Genomic DNA, 22,593 nt, shown 5'->3' with positions numbered 1-22,593 from the left:
CTGGAGAGTTGATGTATTGTGAGACTAGTGGAGTGGACCAAGTCTAGGATGTGACCATGGCTGTGAGTGGGGAAGTTGACATGTTGTGTGAAGTTGAAGCATTCTAGCAGTTCCCAGACTTCTACTAAAGTCAAGTCAAAGTATCTTTATTGTCCCTTACAGGGAAAGTAGTTTGCAACTATTATATACAAAACTCTCACACAAAAATGGCAGATTTTCTTCTATGGCAGATTTACAGTCAGTGTCATCAATGTGGGCAGTAAAATCGCCCAGGAGGAGAATGGAAGGTGGAATGGCACATAGCTGGGTCAGAACGTCAGAGAAGTCAGAGAGAGAGAGAGGAAGGGTTTGGCTCGGGGGATGGTAGATAACGGCAGCGACCAAGGGAGTGGGACCAGAGTTTGAAGGCAAAATATTCGAAAGAATGAGCAGCAGGAATGGAAATGGCTGTTTTCATGTCCTTCCTGTAAATAGCAGCAACAACAACCCCCCCCCCCACCCCTCAAGATGAGGTTTATCAATGTATGTGAATCCTGTGGGTGTGGTCTAGTTTAGTGAAAAATAATCCAGGGATTCATGCCAGATTTGTCAGTTATAAATTCTTTCAGAGTGAGGCTTTTGTTATTGAGTGAACGAGTGTTGAGCAAAACCAGTTTCAGATCCCATTGTTTCGTGATAGATTGTGAGGACTGAGGAAGTGGAGGGAGATTGGACTGAGGAAGTGGAGGGAGATTGGACTGATTCACATGACGTTTGTTATAGTGACGGTGAGGGTAATGATGTCTGTTGATAATAGGGTCAGGAATGCTGAGGTCGAACAGAAGTACGAAAATACCACAAGAGGGAGCTGGTGTGAGCGACGGATGTGGCAGTCATTGTTGTGGGCAAATGGAAAGAAGAGAGTCAGGGAGGCACATGTGTGATGTAAATCCCCCCCCCCTTTTCTCCTCAAATGCACTTGGCCCATTACCCCACTCTTCCGAGCCGCCCCGGTCGCTGCTCCACCCCCTCTGCCGATCGGGGAGAGCTGCAGACTACCACGTCTCCTCCGATACATGTGGAGTCGCCAGCCGCTTCTTTCACCTGACAGTGAGAAGTTTCACCGGGGGGGACATAGCACGTGGGAGGATTACGCTATTCCCCCCAGTTCCCCCTCCCCCCGAACAGGTGCAGGCGTGGGATGTACATAAATAGTCAATCATGTGGACAGAACAGCATGCTGCAAATTAGCAGCAAGCATGCAACTACCTAGCATGTACAGGTGAAGACCGTCTCTTCTAAACAGAGAGGACCACCCCTAGAACAAGTCAAAGTTGTGAACAAAATCAATGTTGTGTGCTATACTCACGGACGGGAGCCAGGTATAAAGGCTAAAAATTCTTTTGAAACACCCCAGACTCTGACCAAGTGTGGGAATTGGGCCAGAAATAAAAGCAGTTTTTTGAGGAGAGTAAAAAGACAGATAAAATTGCCTTTTGTCGGCTCGAACTGCTGACGGGCAATGTCATTGGAGCCGATGTGGACTATTACATTCGTAATTGTCGGAAATGAATGCAGGAGTCCTGGGAGTTTCTCTGGGATGTCAGGGGTAGTAGCTGCAGGAAAGCAGTTAGGTGAACACATTTACAAACAAAACGGATGTTTCGGATTATGGTGTCCTCAACGATCAAAGTACTGGGGGGGGGGGCTGATTGACAGTGCTGTCAGGGACAGTCTTGGGAGGGGATGAAAGTTGTTGGCCTGAGGAAGTGGCATTGGGACTGGGAGTGACCAACCTGCCCAAATGCTGGGGAGGACAGTGCAGGGGGACTCATGCCGGGGGAGCCGCGGTGGCAGCGGGAGGTGGCTCAGCAACCGGGGCAGGCGTTGCAGCTGGAGTACTCCCAGCTGGAGCAGGGACTGGATTCACATAGGAAAGGAGCAACATCAGCCACTGGAATTGAATTTGCCATGGGGGTATCAACAGGATGAATCGGGGCATCAAGCCGATAGAAATGTAAAACAATGTGGGACGTTTATGGTCGCAGGCGAGGCAGCTTGGGGTCTTTCCATCTTGCTACATCTGATTACCACCTCCGACCAGGTAGCCTGTGAGCTGGGAGAGGAGCAGGAGGAGGGCCGGCAACGAGATGGCGGGTCCCAGAGGATGGTATTGGAGATGGCTGGGTTCATAACTGAAATCGTTTTGGACTGTGGAGTCAATAAAACTGGATAAAAGACAGTCCTTTTTCTGCAGTTCATCTGAGAGCCGTCGGCTATCATCCTTGGGTTAGTAATGTCATTTATTGCTCTTAGGCAGCACCTCGCAGGGCATAGTAGTATTTATTAAACCGGTTGATCAATTTTCACAGAAAAGAAAGTAGAAGCTGTTAGCTCAATCAGGTGAGGGTTGAGTCCACATGGTTCTCACCAGGAGTGCAGGGAGTCATTGCAACAAATGATGATCACGTAAAAATACATAACATTAAAAAAAAAATTAGTATAGGCCAACCCAAAAATCAATTAAAACAATCCAGTGGTCTCAAGGATTTTTTAGAAGTTGCTATAAAGTAAAAAAGTGAGCTGACAAACAAAATGCTGCGGGCAACCGGGACCTTGGGGTCGGTGTCCATGAGTACACGGACACACAGGGTAACAGGACGGTCCAGGCTGATCTTTTGTTATACAAACAATTTTGTAATGCCATTTCTAATTTGTTTGGCAGTTTGTGAGGAGAAAGTGGAATGGAGATAATGGGAAGACACACGCACACACACACACATACACGTAAGCACACACAACACATAGACAGGCTTACCACAGGTCGATGAACGTCCCAAAAGGCCCTCTCTTGGCTGTCAAGAATTTTCCTCTCGGTTTTCTCCTTTTTTCTGTCGATCCTGCAGAGACCAGTCCATTGTGAGAGGTCTTACCAAAATGTCTGCTTGTTTGCCAACAGCCGAACCACTTGAATCACGGTAATGCGGTGTAAAAAGGAGAGGCGTATTCCAGAGATTAAAAAGACTAGTACATCCACCCGTACTAAATGGTCGACGACTGCGGCATCCTCAGACTTTGCAGGAGTGCGCAGCTTGAATATGAAACATTGCATAGAAAACACTTCATAACCATTGATAAACACTCCTGCAGAATCATGTTGCTGTTTTTTGAAACCGGTTTCGACAAATTTCCGTCTGTTACAAAGCAGTACTGTCCACCACCACGGTTTTCAAGAATTTGTGACTCTCGTGGATCGACAGCCTCAGACACACGAAGGGCAGAGCGACGTCCTTCCCGAATGGTAAAACGCTTACTGTCGACGAGGAAGGACCTCGCGCTAAGAGCAAACTAAGACCGAGCCCCGTCTTTCACAGGTCAAGGTATGACTGACATCACCGTGTGTTGGTGCTTCTCATCGGTTGCCATAGCGACGGCACACACTTACTTGACCTGGGCCTCAGCCTGCATGAAGATAAACTCCCACTTCCTGGCAAAAGCTCTCTGTAGTCTGGCAAGGTTCTCCTATCAGAGGGAGAGAGAGAGAGCGAGAGAGAGAGAGAGAGCAATATCCTATTATCAATACACAGAAAAAGAAAAAGAGAAAAAAAAGACAGAAATGTTTAGCCTTGTCAAAAAAGTTTGTGACCTAATCTGATATGATTATTATATTTATCTATTTATTTATTTATTTTCCTTCTTTTTTTTTTCCTTCCCCCCAATTGTATCCGGCCAATTACCCCACTCTTCCGGGCCGTCCTGGTCGCTGCTCCACCCCCTCTGCCAATCCAGGGAGGGCTGCAGACTACCACATGCCTCCTCCGATACACGTGGAGTCGCCAGCCGCTTCTTTTCACCTGACAGTGAGGAGTTTCACCAGGGGGACGTAGCACGTGGGAGGATCACACTATTCCCCCCCGAACAGGCGCCCCGACTCACCAGAGGAGGCGCTAGTGCAGCGACCAGGACACATACCCACATTCGGCTTCCCACCCGCAGACACGGCCAATTGTGTCTGTAGGAATGCCCAACCAAGCCGGAGGTAACACGGGATTCGAACCGCCGATCCCCATGTTGCTAGGCAACGGAATAGACCGCTACGCTACCCGGACGCCAACCTGATATGATTTAAACCTCATATCATCACAGACACTTTTGAAAGGTCACATTTTCTTTCCCCCAGCTAGTCTATATTGATTCATACGAGGAAGTGACAGGTCAGGGCAATGCTGAGGTACCCACCGCCTCGTAATCGGCCAGCTCCAGCCTGGTCTTGTTCTGCATGGTCCGCTTGCACAGGTAGATGGCTGTGTCGGTGAGTAAGTAATAAAGTCAAGCTTTATTTACACAGCACCTTTTTCAACCATAGTTTGCCACGGTGAAATACTAAAATACTGCATACTACGATACTGAAATACATAAAAATCACTAGGGACAGACAGTGTACATAATGCAAAATCTAAAAGGCATTAAAATGAGAAATATAAGTTTGAAGTAGAGTCTAAAAAACAGAAACGCTCGATTTGCATAGAAATTAAACAATCGTTGGACACAGGTGTTGTATACAAGTGAATGCGGGTGGGTTTTATATTGTTTTGCTAAACAAAATGAACGGATTCAGAACGTGTATGAGACAGAAATGTGTCTACATATTCATCCCTCATTCCTCCTATAGCGGTTGTGGCTAGATAGGATACAGCTACCAAAGGAAGTGACGCAAATTCTCAAACTCTCGCCGGGCGGATTTCGTTGCTATGGCGATAGGTGAAGGCGTCTGTGGTTGTAGACATGGCGGCGGGAGAAGACTTTCGTTTATATGGATCGTTTGAGGGAAATTTAAAAAAATTGAAGGAGGAAACACTCACGAAATTTGTCGTTAGGGTTAGGGTTGACGCATGTCAAGCCCCGAAACTAATTCTTCGCATCGCTCCGCTCCGCCATCTTTGGTTGACATCCAGCCGGCGAGAATTGGCGTCACTTCCGTTGGAAGCTGTATCCTATCTAGCCACAACCTCCTATAGCTTCCTCTCCTCTTTCCATCTACCCTGAGAAGCGGATGTGGTTATACTGGGAGGCTTCCTGTGCTATCCGCACCACAGCAAAGGGGTAGGAGAGCGGGTGTGGTGCAGCAGCCATCCCACCCCGTCTCCAGCCGGTGCTGTATGTGGTAAGTGACAGCGTGGCCTGAGTACTCCTTACGTCTTACTGTCTCTGCGGAGCAGGGAGGGCACACAGTCTGCCACGCACCTCAGCGGGTTGGCTATTTATAGCTAGGTTCACATTTACAGTAATTGGACGTACATGTACTGCATATATTGCAAAGTGTTACTGTGTGTGCCGTTAACTAGACATTTATCACCTCACTATTTCTAAATATCAATTCTGTGTATATCAAAATGTATAAGAAACTGACACGAAGATCAATATATCTGATGCACTGACTTTTTCAGCGCATCGTAGACCACGTAAACCCTAACTGGATCACAGCCTCAGACTGGATGCTGGGATAACGTTTTATTAAAGGTTACTGAGGGTCGGCGATGTACTTCCCCGACTTAAATATCAGGTTTTGCATATGTCTGTGTTTTTTTTTTTAGGCTGCTTGTGTTGCTGTACGTTTGCCTCTCATATGTAAATTAGGGAAACTGGTTCTGAAAATGGACTGGAGGGAAGCTGCAGCAGCTGGCAGGCCGGCAGACGGGTACTGAAGATAAATAATCTCAAAATGTTAGAGATACTGTACATTTGTTGTTCGTTGTGTTTTGGCCAACACTATGTCACACAGGCGGAAACAGCTTGTTAACAGCTATCAGGATCATGACGACAATAAGAGTCACTTCAACTTGCAAGACTTTCCTCAAATCAGGGTCACACCACTGGGTGAGAAAGTGCAGTGCAAATGTAGAAAAATCCCCCTTAAGTATGGCAGCATGAGCTCATGTTTGCGGCGGCCTCACCCAGGACCAACCACGCAGTGTATGGTCCACGTCTACTTCCGCGTCTAACTTTGTGTCATTGTGTGAGGCTTTTATTTTGATTGTCGTTTTTTTTTCTTTTTCCGTTTAATGGCTGGGAGAGCTGGCGTCGGATCGGCTGGGAGAGCCCGGTCTGCTGCGTCCTGTGGGCCCAGGGACCACGGCCCTGTGCAGAGCTGTGCCCGAGAGGAAACACAGAGGCGGTCTGGCGGCAGCCTCGCCTAGCGTCACCTGTGCAGTGTTTTTGTCTGTATCTGCATTTGTGTTGTCGTGTGGCGTGCGGGGGAGGTGTGCCAAAAGAGTCTGGTGGTAAGAGCTGGCGTTGGATCGGCTGGGAGAGCCTGGTCTGCTGCGTCCTGTGGGCCCAGGTACCACGGCCCTGTCTGAAATCGCGCCCGAGAGGAAACACAGAGGTGGTCTGGCGGCAGCCTCGCCTAGTGTCGCCTGTGTAGTGTTTTTATCTGCGTCTGCATTTGTGTCGTCGTGTGGAGTGCGGGGCAGGTGTGTCGAAGGTGTCTGGCTGGGAGAGTTGGTGTTGGATCGGCTGAGGAAGTCTGGTCTGCTGCGTCCGGTGGGCCCAAGTACCATGGCCCTGCTTGGAGCTGTGCCCAAAGAGGAAGCACTGAGGGCGGTCTGACAGGACGCGGAAGCGGGGCAGGCTAAGCTAACTGCTAGCCCATACAGACCGGCAGTTCCGACAGCCATCCTGGCTGGCGTTCGCTCTCTGGACAGTGGGATGTTTTTGGACTGTGTTGTTAACTGTTTGTGTTGTCTTTTTGCTTTGTTCTCTCTGTTTTTGTTTGTTTTCGGTGGTGTCATTTTTGGAAGTTTTGTATGTGTGTTTTTGTCTTTTGTGTTGCAATGCTGTGGGCTGGGAGAAACAAAATTTCATTTCTTTTGTGTACACAAGTACATGACTGAAATGACAATAAATTGTTCCCGATTCCTGACTCCTGGTGTGTCTTCTGAGAAGAACAACTACAAATAAAGAAAAGAAAAGGTTTGGGTATCCTCCTTTTAGGGCTCTTACCATAGTCTGTGTTCTCGGGCTCCCAGCAGTTGGACGGCCAGAAATACGGTGCCTGCGGAACAGAAGAAGAAAGAGGAAATACACATGTGAAAGAAACACTATAACTGCTGCACTGTCAGTAACCCCCCAGCGATGTTTCCTGTGACAGGCTGGAACATAATGATGGTCAACCAAAAGAAGGTAAACATTAGTCAGTTTGTTTCTTTTTTGGGGGGGGGGGGTTTCCCTCTTTTCCAGCCCTGTGATGGACTGGCGGCCTGTCCAGGGTGTCTCCCCACCTGCCGCCCAATGATTGCTGGGATAGGCTCTAGCATCCCTGCGACTCCGATTAGGATAAGTGGTTTGGATAATGGATGGATGGATGGATGGATGGACCCCCCCCCCATTTTATCTGGCCAATTACCCCACTCCTCTGAGCCGTGCTGGTCATTGCTCCACCCCCTCCGCTGATCCGGGGAGAGCTACAAGACTACCACATGCCTCCTCTGATACATGTGGAGGTACCAGCCGCTTCTTTTCACCTGACAGTGAGGAGTTTCACAAGGGGAACATAGCACGTAGGTGGATCACACTATCCCCCCCAGTTCCTCCTCTTCCCTGAACAGGCGCCCCACCCGACCAGAGGAGTTGCTAGTGCAGCAACCCGGACACATACCCACATCCAGCTTCCCGCCCACAGACACGGCCAATTGTGCTTGTAGGGACACCCGACCAAGCTGGCGGTAACGCGGGGATTTGAACCGCCAATTCCTGTGTTGGTAGGCAACACAATAGACCACCACACCACCCGGATGCCATTCAGTTTGTTTCTAAAGGTTAGGAATGGTGGTGATTGACTTTGTGGGAGACCTTGTTCGGTTACTAAGGCACAGATGTCCATGCACCACCATGAGAGGAACCATTGAAACACCAACTAGAATCAGAAAAGCCCAAATGGAACCAGTAAAATGAAAACTCTCAAGTTGTTGTCGAGAGGCATTCTGGTTTCTGGGTGTACTACAGTGACACAGTGAGAGGAGCGATTTAAACAAAAGAGCACGATAAAGCTGGGAATTCAAGACAAAGTATGGATGCAAACATTATCAGACATGACTCAGAAGTCTTGAAATCGTACCGTTTTGAGAAACATTGACTCAACACAGAAAAGAGCGAAGCGATGCAACAAATCTGATGCTGACGTCACTTTGATTTTTCCTTCCCTTTCTTCTGTCTCTCTTTGGTCTCACACAAAAAGGAACTTCCCCACAAAACCAAATGCTAATGAATGCAGATAAGCTTTATGCTGTTTTTCTGCCATGCCAAACAACCCTCCTTCCTCCTCCTCCTTCTCCGCCTCTCTTATGTCGTCTTCCTCTACACTTTGAAGGAGAACTTCCAAGGTCAAAGTGCGCTGCTCTGTTGTCGCCTTTGATTTAACTGCTTCAGTCTGCACCACCCTCCTCCAACAACAAGCGACCGAATAGGGAAGCGGCGGTTTGCTACACACCTCATCTGATTTGGGCTTTTGCCACGTCACATCTCCACACCGAGGATTTCAAAAACCTCATTTCCATTTCTTTTAATTAGCGATCAAAGAATAAAACGGTGGAACGTTAATTAATCTGTGGCTTTACTGTCGTTGTGCTATCTGTACGGTGGTGGAAGGTGGGGGTGGGGGATGGAGGGGGTGAATAAAATGTCAGCACGTTTTTGTTGTTCTCTTGTCTCATGCTGAAAGATCTCTTAAGTAGCCTCCTCCAGAACGGCACAAGGCTGCTCTCCTCACCTGATGAATATTTCAACAGATCACCATTCATTTTTAATTGGGTCAAAGGACTCCCCCCCCATGAAGAAATCAATGTAAGTGTAGAAAATGCACACGAACGTAATGTGTGTCGGGGCGGATCAAGATCAATCCAGTTTAATTCCATAACAGAACAAAGAAATATTGGACAGCTGATTGAAGTCTTTGTGTCTGCAGATATCCCTCCATCCGGGCGGAGTATTATAGATGCACAATATCTCTCGCACTAAGAAGGATTATTAAAGGGTTTAGGGCTGTGTTATGAAAGGCACAAGACAATATGCACTCGTACGGGAAATTAGAAACAAGGTAATCCTTTTACTATGAAGACAAACTCCTTTGCAAATCTGCACTGTGTATTTACATTTCACCTATGTTTAGACCTGACCCCCTTTAAAGTGTTTACCAAAATAAAGGGACTATGAGACAAATCTAATCGGGGAATCTTTGTGTTCATTGTCTTGATGCATGCTCAATAATCCAGGTGAGAAAATCAAAGAAGGTTGAATCAGTTCATAGGGGTACAATGTTTATTGACAGATATGCTGATACAATGTTTATTGACAGATACGTTGATACAATGTTTATTGACAGATACTCATCTCAGTGACATCTTCAGTCTAAACCGACTGCAGGTATCTCCCACCCCTTATACACAACACAGTACAATGCAGTTGCCTAACAAACGAAACCAACGACCAGTTTCATATGCAAATATGGGTGTGACCTCTAACTACAGTTTCACAGGCCATGTGTACTATTCACAGAGATTTAGGGAATGACCATTGAAACTCTAATTAATGTCTCACCCATATTTGCACATGAAACTGGTCGTTGGTTTCGGTCATTATGCATCTGTTGCCATCTTACAATGCTGTGATTGCACCAATCCCAAATCCTCTGTGAATAGTACACATGGCCTCTGAAGCTCTAGTTAGTGGCCACACCCATATCTGCATATGAAACTGGTTGTTGGTTTCGGTCGTTAGGGCCCAGACACACCAAATCGACTAGCGGCGACGAAGGTCGACTGTTGCGTTGCCTCACGTCGCCTGCCATCTGGGCCAAAAAAAATAGCACTTGATCACACTGCAAAGACTACAGGCGACGGCCAACTAGCATGTACGTTCTGCACTGATTCGCTTAGCTGAACAGCCAATCAGAGTGATCTCTCTCACTGACGGGCTCCGCTGATTCAACATGCTGAATCAGCCAAAAAGCTGCCTACAGGGGTCCGATTAGTGCCGATGGTGCGGGACACACCGCAAAAACTAGGGTCACAGACGCTCACCGACAGCCCAGGGCCAGGGCCCTTAGGCAACTGTATTGTACTGTATTGTTTATAAGGGGTGGGGATACCTGCAGTCAGTTTAGACTGAAGACGTCACTTAGTTGAGTGATGAAACGTATCTGTCAATAAACTTTGTATCCAGATGAACTGATTCAACCCTCTTTGATTTGCATTCATTGTAATGATTAATCCATACATTACAACCTGAAACATTGTATTTATCGTATGTTCTTCAAATTTCCCCGCATAACCTTTATTTGCCCTTTAATTTCCCTCCAACCTTTTCCATTAAAACTGACAGCTAGCTAACCACAAGCTTGCAGCCAGCCGCGTGGTTTCAAAGAGGAATGCTAACAAGGTATTTAAGGGATAAAAAATAACAAATGTAGGGATTTTACCCTAAAATGTACCAAGTGTGCAGGAAACAAAAAACCACATTTAAGTAAAACTGTAAATGTCAAGGCATCCCCCATCTTTTCAAATTTCTATTGCCGTATTTGGTGCTCATATTCACCTGAAAGCGGTAGAAAGTGCCGTCGTCTTTGAGGGACAGGATGTGGTCAGAGATGGGGAAGATGTACCCTTGGGCAGCAACGAGGCTTCCGATGTGTATGGCTTCAGCTGCAGAAGAATCAGGGCACCATTTAGTGTTGCTAATAGCCACGTAGTCAGCTATAACCATGTTATCAATGGAAAACTAATCAAGCTGAAATGAATTACACATAGCATACAAGAAAATATAAGGATGTTGAAATGAGACAGTTTCTTTTGCTGCACTCAGTTCCCATTTCAGTTCACGAAATAACTGTTGAAAAACTAGACGGACTGAAAAGAAATTACGATAGTGGATTGTATACCTAAAAAAACAAACCTTTTCTTCATCAAATCAAGTTCTGGTATGTTCTTTCTTGTGTGTGGATTTTCTCCCCAATTGTATCCGGCCAATTACCCCACTCTTCTGAGCCATCCCAGTCGCTGCTCCACCCCCTCTGCTGAGCCAGGGAGGGCTGCAGACTACCACATGCCTCCTCCGAAACACGTGGAGTCACCAGCCACTTCTTTTCACCTGCCAGTGAGGAGTTTCACCAGGCGGGATGTAGCGTGTGGGAGGATCACGCTATTCCCCCCAGTTTCCCCTCCCCCCTGAAAAGGCACCCTGACCAACCGGAGGAGGTGCTAGTGCAGCGACCAGGACACATCTGGCTTCCCACCTGCAGACACAGCCAATTATGTCTGTAGGGACACCTCGCCAAGCCGGAGGTAATATGGGGATTCAAACCAGCGATCCCCATGTTGCTAGGCAACGGAATAGACCGCCACACTACCTGGACGTCCTCTGGTAAGTTCTTTAAATAGACTATTGTCAAAAAAGCTTACATTTGGTCACGAAAGTAACCGTAACAAAGTCATGGGTCCATCCCTATCACCCGGGTCTCGTTATCATTGTGCAGATATTGTGGAATACAATAAATGCAGCCATGTGTATTTTAATGCTATTTCATCTGCAGGATGCAGAGTACTGTGACTCAGGATTCCATTTCCACTTGTCCCTTTCTCTACAACAACAACCACCCTCCTCTAAAAACCGCATAGTCATCCACTGCAGCATCATTCTCCACTTGTTGAAGCAGTGAATTTATGTCTTGCCTTATTTCTTTTAGAGATGCGAGTGTCTGATTCACCCGTCCATTCAAGTGCATTGATTTAACTTGCCTGGATGTTTTTTGATGGTGTTATTAACCAGCCCATCCTCGGACAGTGGACAGTTGGTTACATTGAATTTAGGATTAATTAGGTCAAGTCATTTGAGAAGTGCAATATGTGATCTTGATAGTCAGAGAGAATAAAGAAAATGAAGAAAATGAGAGAGAGGGAAGGTTAGATCATGTGGGGATAGTGAATCAGGAAGTGTGGTGGATTAGCAAGGAGGAAGTGAGGGCAGCTATGAAGAGGATGAAGAGTGGAAAGGCTGTTGGTCCTGATGACATACCTGTGGAGACATGGAGGTGTTTAGGAGAGATGGCAGTGGGGTTTTTAACTAGATTGTTTAACACAATCTTGGAAAGTGAGAGGATGCCTAAGGAGTGGAGAAGAAGCATACTGGTACTGATTTTCAAGAATAAGGGTGATGTGCAGAACTGTAGCAACTACAGAGGTATAAAGTTGACCAGCCAAAGCATGAAGATATGGGAAAGAGTAATAGAAGCTAGGTTAAGAAGAGAGGTGATGATCAGCAAGCAGCAGTATGGTTTCATGCCACAAAAGAGCACCACAGATGTGATGTTTGCTTTGAGAATGTTGACTGAGAAGTATAGAGAAGGCCAGAAGGAGTTATGTTGTGTCTTTGTGGGTTTAGAGAAAGCATACGACAGGGTGCTGAGAGAGGAGGTGTGGTATTGTATGAGGAAGTTGGGCGTTGCAGAGAAGCATGTAGGAGTGGTGCAGGATATGTATGAGTGAAGTGTGACAATGGTGAGGTGTGTGGTTGGAATGACAGATGGGTTCCAGGTGGAGGCGGGATTACATCAAGGATCGACTCTGAGCCCTTTCTTGTTTGCAATGGTGATGGACAGGTTGATGGACAAGATCAAGTCTCCATGGATGATGGACGAGATCAGGCAGGAGTCTCCGTGGACTATGATGTTTGCGGATGACATTGTGAGCTGTAGTGAGAGTAGGGAGCAGGTGGAGGAGAGCCTGGAGAGGTGGAGGTATGCACTGGAGAGAAGAGGAATGAAAGTCAGTAGGAGCAAGGTGAATACCTATGTGTGAATGAGAGGAAGGACAGAGGAATGGTGAGGATGCAAGGAGTAGAGTTGACGAAGGCATATGGGTTTAAATACTTGGGGTCAACTGTCCAAAGTAACGGGGAGTGCAGAGGGGGGGGGGAAGAAGAGAGTGCAGGCAGGGTGGAGTGGGTGGAGAAGAGTGTTAGGAGGGATTTGTGACAGAAGGGTGCCAGCAAGAGTTAAAGGGAAGGTTTACAAGATGGTTGTAAAACCAGCTATGTTATATGGTTTGGAGACAGTGGCACTGACAAAAAGACAGGAGGTGGAGCTGGAGGTGGCAGAGTTGAAGATGATAAGATTTTCATTGTGAGTGACGAAGAAGGACAGGATTAGGAAGGAGTATATTAGAGGGACAGCTCAGGTTGGACGGTTTGGAGACAAAGCAAGAGAGGCAAGATTGAGATGGTTTGGACATGTTTGGAGGAGAGATGCTGGGTATATTGGGAGAAGGATGCTGAATATGGAGCTGCCAGGGAAGAGGAAAAGAGGAAGGCCAAAGAGGAGGTTTATGGATGTGGTGAGGGAGGACAGGCAGGTGGCTGGTGTGACAGAGGAAGATGCAGAGGACAGGTAGAGATGGAAACGGATTATCCGTTGAGGCAACCCCTAACAGGAGCAGCTGAAAGTAGTAGTAGTAGTAGTAGTAGTAGTAGATAGTCAGAGAGAAATACAATGATCTGCTTAGCATTGAATTCTGTGACTTTTATAACACCAGGGCAGTGAAATGCAATGGCTATGTGGATTTATTCAAAGTTTTAGATTTCAAACCACAGCTCACAGTAGAAAAAGCAATATCATCGCCCTTATGTGTCAGTGTGTGTGTTAAAAATTCAAAGTAAGACAACTGCATCTGCCTTTTGGTTTTACAAGTGGCATTGAAAACAGTTGTGTGAGCCACATCACATGTTTGATCAATGTCTTATTCTTTCATTGAGTTCTTCCAGTTCTTATGGGTGCAAAATCTGCTGGATAGAGTTCCACCCTGCAGTTCCTTATCACACTATGACAAACATGGAGGACTAAACGACAGACCCAATGTCCTGTTCTTGATCCTGTGTTCCAGAGAAACAACCCCCCCCCGCCCCCAGATAGAGCCAACCAATAAATTATTCATGTTTGTCCCCAGTGTACCAAAATAGTGTGACACACAATTGAGTATAACAGCTGAAACCCATTTCCAAGGCAAAGACTCTGAACAGCCAAGAGTACCTCAGCTGTCGTGGGAGGCTGCCATCTTTAATATGATAAAACTGTTCGATGCAGCGCCAATGTGATATGTTATTTCACACCCACCTGGATCCTCAATGGTCAGGTCCTTCATCAACCACTGCACAATATCAGTACCTGTAATCAGGTCACACAGAGAAGGGGAGAGGGCTGTTATAGCTAAAACTTAGCTCAGGATCAGCACAGCAGTGTTCGAGTCCACAGATTTAGAAAAATAGAAGATTACAGTTTCCATGTTTAATGAACACCTCTCTCTTTCTCTCTCTCTCTCTCTCTCTCTCTCTCTCACACACACACACAGTGCATTCTGGGAGTTTGATGAGTTCGGCTGAGAGCCTGTACTTTTTTCTCAATTTTTCTTCTTTTTTTTTCCTAATGGGTTTGTTGTGTGATTGTTTTGTAGTTGTGGTTATTCTTATTGTAGTTTGGTTTGCATTCGGTGTTTTTGCTGTTTTTTGGGGGGGGGTTTGTGGACGGTTAACTATGCTTCTTGGCGGACATAGCGTTGTTGTTGTACTTTGAAATGCTGTCCCTGTCTTTGAGGTATGGAGTGAGGATAGTACCATGGCCCAGTACCACAGGGGAGCAGGCACTGTCAGTGGTAGGAGAACAGGTAGGGCATGGAAACATCTCGTATGCCTCACCAATGAATAAAGCGGTAGTTGCATTTCCGTGGTAGTGGTGGTTTTCCGCTTCCGTGTGGGAAGATGGCGGTGCAAACTCACGTTTGCAGCGGCCTCACCCAGTACCATCCATGCAGTGTCTTTGTCCACGTCAGCATCTAAGTTTGTGTCTTCGTTTGATGGCTGGGTGAGCTGGTGCTGGATTGGCTGGGAGAGCTTAGTCTGCTGCGTCCTGTGGGCCCAGGGACCACAGCTCTGCCCAGAGTTGCGCCCGAAGAGGAAACACCGAGGGTGGTTTGACAGGACGTGGAGGTGGGGCAGGCTAGGCTAACTGCTAGCCCATGCAGACCGGCAGTTCCGATAACACCGAGGGCGGTCTATTGGCAGCCTCACCTAGCATTGACTATGTTTTTGGTGTCATCGTGTGGAGTGCGGGGAGGTGTGTCGAGGGTGTCTGGCTGGGAGATCTGGCGTTGGATCGGCTGGGGGAGCCTGATCTGCTGCATCTGGTGGGCCCAAGGACTACGGCCTTGCCCGGAGCTGTGCCTGAAGAGGAAACACTGAGGGCGATCTGACAGGATGCGGAAGCGGAGCAGGCTAAGCTAACTGCTAGCCCATGCAGACAAGCAGTTCCGACAGTCATCCTGGCTGGCGTTCGTTCTCTTGGACAGTGATTTTTTTGCTTAGTTTTGATATATGTGTTCTAGTTTGGATATATGAGTTCTTGTAGTTTCTGGATATGTATTTTTGTCTTTGTGTTGCACTGCTGTGGGCTGGGGGAAACGATATTTCATTTAATTTCATGTATGCAAGTACATGAAGTGAAATGACCAAGTGTTCCTGATTCCCGATTTATGAAGGAACAGGGGTTTGTTAACCCTCACCTATGGTGGTCATGAGCTTTGGGTAGTGACCGAAAGGGTGAGCTTGTGGGTACAAGTGGCTGAAATGAGTTTCCTCCGTAGGGTGTCTGGACTCAGCCTTAGAGATAGGGTGAGGAACTCAGTCATCCGGAGGGAGCTCAGAGTAGAGCCACTGCTCTTTCACATTGAAAGGAGCCAGTTGAGGTGGTTGCGGCATCTGATAAGGATGCCTCCTGGGCGCCTTCCTTTGGAGGTTTTCCAGGCATGTCCAACTGGAAGGAGATCCCGGGGTAGACCCAGAACTTGCTGGAGGGACTACATGTCCAATCTGGCCTGGGAACACCTTGGGATCCCCCAGGAGGAGCTGGAGGGCATTGTGAGGGACGTCTGGAGTGCCCTACTTAGCTTGCTGCCACCGCGACCCAACCCCAGAGAAGCGGTTGATGATGAGATGTGATGAGATGAGATGAGATGAGAGATTAATCCCCGTAGGGAAATTCTTTCTCTGCATTTAACCCATCCTAGCTGTGCAGCTAGGAACAGTGGGCAGCTGCCATGCAACGCCCAGGGACCAACTCCAGTTTGTCTTGGCATGCCTCAGTCAGGGGCACAGACAGGAGTATTAATCCAAACATGCATGTCTTTTTGATGGTGGGGGAAACTGGGGCACCCAGAGAAGACCCACCACAGACACAGGGAGAACATACAAGCTCCACATAGAGGACAACCTGGGATGACCCGCAAGATTGGACAACCCCGGGGTTCGAACTCAGGACCTTCTTGCGGTGAGGCAACAGCGCTAACCACTGGGCCACCGTACCGCCTGTGAGTTTACATTAGTTTCCCCAATGGTGGTGCCTTCCACCAAGATCAACGTGTCCGGAGTCCCTCCTTTTATTTCCAACGAGGTGCTGGCGCAAAAATTGAAGTGCTTCAGGAGGTCTGCGAGTGGATTCCAGGCAATGAATCTGGGCTGTAAGGACACCAAATTTAAGCATGTTCAGTCTCTGCGGAGACAAATGTTCATGTATTTGGACTCTCCGACTCAGACACTGGATGTCTGTCCGTGTTAAACATGAGGGGGGATTTTATATGGTATATGCTAGCTCCGGGAGTATGAAGCGTTTTGAGTGTGGAGAAGTGGGTCACAAGTGCTTGTCCTCATAGACAGCACGCAGCAGGGTCTGCTGCAGCTGATGTGGCTGACAGCGGGAAGGGGATCAGCCAGCAACAGGCCAGTGTGGCTGACAATGGTGGGCAACAGGCCGATGAGGCTGACTGTAAGGAGGGGGGGGGCAGTGGGTGGAGGACACTGCCCGAGGCTGCTCCCCATGTATGGAGTGAGGCTGGTGGCTCTGTTATAGGAGTTGCCGGTGCGTGTGGCTGTGTGCCTAAGGATAATTTAGCAGGGGAGGTGGAGGCTGAACCTGTGGTCAGGACAATGCAGAGGGAGGACGACATGGGGAGGGTGGAGCATTTTTCAGTACAGGAGGCAGAAATGCTGCAGGTCAGACTGGACAGTAAGGCAGAGGAGCAGGTGAGGAAGTCTGCTGGTTGCCATGGTAATGTGACTGACATGGAGTGTGAATCTGATGGTGTTTTTGTAGCGGAAAGTGTTTCTCAGAATTGTAAACTTGTAATCATTAAAGGAGATTAAAGGTTTTCTGGATGAGACATTTGGTAAATCAGCTAATGTCAAAGATTACTTCCCTGATGTTGAGAAATGTATTCGGTCAGTTACTACACTTCAAAAAGTTGTTGGGTTGGATTTACTGGATAGCAGAAAACATGATCATCTCAAGAAGCGTGTCACTGGAGAGGTTTAAAAGTGCCCAAGGCTAAAATTGTAAACAAAATGAAACCCTCATTTTAAAAGTACCATGATCATACAACACTGGGTGTTTCATCTCTGCTGTCTTCTGTCTGGCGTCTGACTGGTCCGTCTCTCTTCCCCTCATATGCAGGGTTTATGGGTGGCTTCATTAAATATGAATGGGGGTAGAGATGCACAGAAAAGAGCCTTAATAACAGAAGTAATTAAGCAGAAAGACTGGATGTAGTTTTTGTACCAGAACCACACAGTGACAGCACAAATGAACTAGACGGGTGCTTATGGTGGGCAGGGCAGCACGTCCTTAGCCATGGGACACATTTTATTGCAGGAGATGTATTTTATCTTCTCCTACTTTAAAAACAAACATTATACCCACCACTGAGATTGTGAAGGGCAGAGTCCTTATAGTGACAGCTGAAACAGAGGAGTTTAGCTTTAGTTTATTAATGTTTATGCACCAAACCAAGGCTCTGAGTGTGAAGGGCTTTTTAAAATACTGAGAGAAAAATTAAGTGCCATTGATCCAGGAGAGTGTATTGTATTGGGTGGAGACTGGAATTGTTGCACTGACTACTTTAGATAGGCCTGGAGAGGAGCTGCACCTTCAGTCATCCTCTGTTTTGTCGCATGTCTTAAAGTGATACTGACATCAAAATCTGAAAATTCCTACTGATAGGCTGTGTTCCAAGTTGGAATGTGACCACGGAGAAATTCAGTGGCCAAAACAGCGTGTCTGCGGCCACTCGAGAGAGATCTGTGATTGACTGTAGATGGTGTCCAATGACAAATTGTGCCGGTGGATACGTAGACACCAGCCAGTTTGCATATAGGGTGTGTCCCTAGCGAGACTCTATAAAACCACGGAGAAGCTGTTCTTTCACCCCCTCCTGCTGGCTACTTGGCTCAAGTTTGTTTTATTTTGCTGAGACTTTATTATCGATCTTGCTATGACGTATTGCTATCTATCTATCTGTCTATCTAACAGTTATTTGTATCACTGAATCCTCCTCCTCGAAACAGTAATCCTCGCAGAGGATCTCCCTCTCGCTGTCCAACATTTTTTGTAAATAACAAGTGACGAGCGGTACCGAGCCCCGCCCACACAGGAAGACAGTAGCCAATAGCGTTGAATTCATAAAACCACACCTATTTTCGGTTATGATTCAAACTCCCAATGTTAAAAAATGTGTTCAGAAAGGGCATGTCAGTCTCTCTTTAAGGAAAACTGACTTGGTTTATGTGTGCAGGATGAAACACCCTTCAGTTAGACAGTACACTTGGGTCAAAATATCAGGTAGCAGAGTTAGTGCAGCTAGATTAGACAGGTTTTACATATCTAGGGGTTTTTTACTGCTCAATTTGTTAATTGATCAGTTCCACCCTGTTGCTTTTACAAACCATCATTTGGTTTTAATGGAGCTAATGTTATCTCCCACTTAAACTGAGCACCAACATTTTATTTGGCATTTTAACATTAAATTAATACATGATCTTAATTTTTCTGAAAGTTTTAAATTGTTATGGGAGTATTGGAGATCTAGGTAAGACAAAATGTTTCCCTTACTCAGTGGTGGGAGGTAGGAAGCCCAAATTAGGGTGTTTTGCTAGTAATACACATACAATTTCACAGCTAGCATTAAGAGAGCTGTATAGGAGTTAGAAGAAGAGATAAGAGCCCTGGAAGATGTTTCTGTCTCACAAACTGATCAGCAGAATAATGATCTCTTACACTGTAAAAGACAGACACTGAACTCCTTCCTGCAAGAGAGAGCTAAAGGAGCTTTAGTCTGAGCATGCTTCACCAGACTCCAGGATATGGATGCACCAACCACTTTCTTCTTTAATTTGAAAAAAAAAAAAAACCCAAATGGTGTGTCTTCGTCCCCCTAATGGAAATATGACCACAGATCCAGCTGAGATGAGGAAACAAGCAGTGGACTTCTACACAAACTTGTTCAAGGCAGACAGCTGTGATGTGGACTCCAGAAGAACAGGGTACATTGAGCTTGGACATAACTCTGGATGAACTGACTGCTGATGCATCTCAGGTGGCATCAGGAAAGGCTCCAGGAACTTTTTAAACACTTCTGGAGTGTTTTGGGCCAGGATCTTGCAGACATTTTTAAAGAGTGTTAGAAAAAAAAAGAAAAAAAAGGGACACTTCCTACCTGTAGGCCTGCAGTTTTCTCTCTGCTGCCTAAGAAGTGAGATTTAGCCCTTTTAAAAAACTGGAGACCAGTAGCTCTTTTATGCACAGACTATAAAATTCTCTTCAAAGTTTTATCAAACAGACTGAAACATTTATTGAACTGTTGATTGGTGCAGGGGCGGCATGGTGGTGCAGTGGTTAGCACGGTTGCTTCACAGCAAGAAGGTCCTGGGTTCAAGTGCCGGGGTAGTCCAAACTTGGGGGTCGTCCCGGGTCGTCCTCTGTGTGGAGTTTGCATGTTCTCCCCGTGTCTGCGTGGATTTCCTCCCGGCGCTCCGGTTTCCTCCCACAGTCCAAAGACATATAGGTGAGGTGAATCAGCCATACTAAATTGTTCCTAGGTGTGAATGTGTGTATGTCGGCCCTGTGATGGCCTGGTGGCCTGTCCAGGCTGTCTTCCCGCTTGCCGCCCAATGACTGCTGGGATAGGCTCCAGCATCCCCGCGACCCTGAGAGCAGGATAAGCGGTTTGGATAATGGATGGATGATTGGTGCAGATCAATCTTATTGTGTTCCACACAGGTTTATGCTGGGTGATTTATTTTCAATGAGAAATGTGTTTGATATCTGTAAGCTATATAAATGTTGGTATTATTTCTATTGATTAAGAGAAGGCTTTTGACTGTGTAGATCATGATTTTCTTTTCTCTACCTTGCAGGCTTTTGGTGTTGGGGAGGGGGTCCCTGTCCTGGGTAAAGCTGTTGTATAGTAGTGCTTGTTGTGTAGTGAAGGTGGGGGGGGGGGGGGGTGAAGCTATCCTGTGCCAGTTAGGAGAGGGGTCAAGCAAGGCTGCCCCATCTCAGGCCAGCTTTACAGAATCACCATTGAGCCTCTCCTATGCAGGTTGAGGAGCAGGCTGAGGGGTCTCTCTCTCTCTCTCCCAGAGCTAGCTCAAAAGCCCTCCTGTTGAATCAGCATACACTGATGATGTTAATGTGTTTGTCCAGAGAGAGGGAGATGTCCAGGAATTAAAAGAAAGCCTGGTCTTCTATGAAAAGGCTTTTTTCAGCCAAGGTTAACTGGGGAAAAAGTGAGGCTTGTTTGGTGAGTCAGTGGAGCTTGGAGAGCACTCCTGGTCTTCCTGGGAACCTTGGGCGGGGAGAAAGAAGTATTATAGTCCGAGGAGTCTATTTGGGAAATGAGAACTTTCAGAGGCAGAACTGAGAGGGAGTCCTGGAGAAGGTGGAAGCCAAGTTGTCTAAATGGAAATGGTTGCTACCCCAGCTGTCCTACAGGGAAAGAGCTCTGATACTTAATAACTCGACCTCATCTCTATGATGCAGACTCATTGTTTTAATGTCACCGCCAGGCATTCTGGAAGAGATGCAGATGCTTCTGGGCAATTTTTGTTGTTGTCTGGTAAGCACTGGCTGAGGGCATTGGCCACGTATCTCTCTGTGGGTTGGATAAACAGCTTTTTCTGCTGAGATCATTTGAAGCCGACCTGACTGGACATACACCCTTTAAAAACTCAGTGGTTGACACCTGGCACATGCTGAAGGTCACACAGATGCCTGACCCTAGAACGGGAATGTGGCTTTTTGAGGAGCTGCTATTTTATAATGACTTCCTCACAAATACCATCTTTTCCTCTGCTACAGTAAGGACTCACCAGTTTGTTGAGGCTGGCATCACTAAACTGGGCCATCTTGCAAAAACATCAATAGAAACATTTAGTGGCATCACGAAGGTCAGGTCCTCCAGATTGCTGAGGAGGGTTGTGGAGGAAGTCTCTGTCTGGGCCACTGAGAGCATTTGCCAAAAATCGTGCTCTAGGTGAGTAATGGAATAATGACAATGAGTACGTTTTCCCTCCCTGATTATCAGTCCTGCTGTTGAGGAGTGACAAGGAGGGAGCAGACTGCTTCTATCCCTGAAAACACCAGTGGTGGGTAGTTTCAGCTCTTGTGGGAAGAAGCAACGTCATCACAGCTGTGTGAAGGTGCTCAACTTTGCTGTCTGGCTGAAGTCAAGCAGTCGAGGTGCACTGAGGTTCTTGCTTCAGACTCTACCCCTAAAGGCAGGTGGAGGCTTCTGTATAAGCCTCCTGTTGAGAAACACATGGCTAACCCCCAGTGAAAAACTATACATGGGCCAAAAGCCATGAACAGACACAGAGCTCACCTGGATCCAACCACTGGGGAAGAATGTCCTTTCTGTGCACAAAGGGAAACAGAGCATTTAGTGGTCTCTTGCCCTTGGTTAGTAGGCTTATTTAGAGTACTGCAGGGATGGGATGAAGCTTTGGGAGAGAAATTCCCGGTCCCCTTGTTTGTTATTGGGCCTAAGTTCTAGTCAATCTTTTGTTTGGAACTACTAAGCTAGTGATCTGGAAGACCAGGAAGAATCAGATGTTAGGTCAGGGCTGGACTGATGTAGCTCAGCTTGCAGGTCCAAACATGGACAATGCAGCTCCTCTTGCCTCCGGCTTAGAGCTGAGATCAACTCATGTTATCTCTCTGTTGCTTCATAAATGGAGAGAAGCTCTCAGTTAGTGAGCAAACACTGTTGAATCTGCACAGGGACAAATTAAATGGTAAAACTGACATTCCATGGAGAGCTCACTTAAGTCTGAGTGACAGTGTTGGGCCTTAGTGGAGAGCGCTGTACAAACCACCATTGATCAAAAGAGCTGCAGACCTGCAGTGGAGGGTTTTACATGATATTGTGGCTGATAATGCTTTTGTCTCTGTCATCAATTCTGATGTTAGCCATGATTGCACGTTTCGCGCAAATCGTGAAACTGTTTTTCATTGTTTCATGGAATGGTGTCGACTGCTGGCACTTTTTACAATGCTGGAAAATGTTTTTTAGATTGTTTAGGGAAGTCTTTTCCAAACCCATTGTTCATTCTGGGCTACAGGTACTCTCAGAAGAATAAAGACAATTGCCAGCTTTTTCATTTCATTCTGGGGAGCGCAAAGATGGCCGTGTATCTGAGCAGAAGAAACAGAATGGAGGAAGCTGGGGATGATGATGCTGTTTTTGTGTT

General features: G+C 46.8%; 1 protein-coding gene across 1 annotated transcript in view; it reads right to left on the bottom strand.

The window, feature by feature from the left end:
- The window catches only part of LOC130125550 (regulator of G-protein signaling 6-like), a 186,334-nt gene that overhangs the window by 43,442 nt on the left and 120,299 nt on the right, over positions 1–22,593 (bottom strand). The window contains exons 3-8 of the mRNA XM_056295135.1: positions 14,138–14,188; positions 10,570–10,676; positions 6,982–7,033; positions 4,219–4,283; positions 3,425–3,501; positions 2,798–2,879 (exon numbers count right to left, since the gene is read on the bottom strand). Of these exons, the coding sequence (XP_056151110.1) occupies positions 2,798–2,879; positions 3,425–3,501; positions 4,219–4,283; positions 6,982–7,033; positions 10,570–10,676; positions 14,138–14,188 (434 nt within the window). The remainder of the gene's footprint in view (positions 1–2,797; positions 2,880–3,424; positions 3,502–4,218; positions 4,284–6,981; positions 7,034–10,569; positions 10,677–14,137; positions 14,189–22,593) is intronic.

Source organism: Lampris incognitus, chromosome 15, assembly GCF_029633865.1.
Source record: "Lampris incognitus isolate fLamInc1 chromosome 15, fLamInc1.hap2, whole genome shotgun sequence".
Lineage (NCBI taxonomy): Eukaryota > Metazoa > Chordata > Actinopteri > Lampriformes > Lampridae > Lampris > Lampris incognitus.
This window is presented reverse-complemented; position numbering and strand designations above follow the sequence as displayed.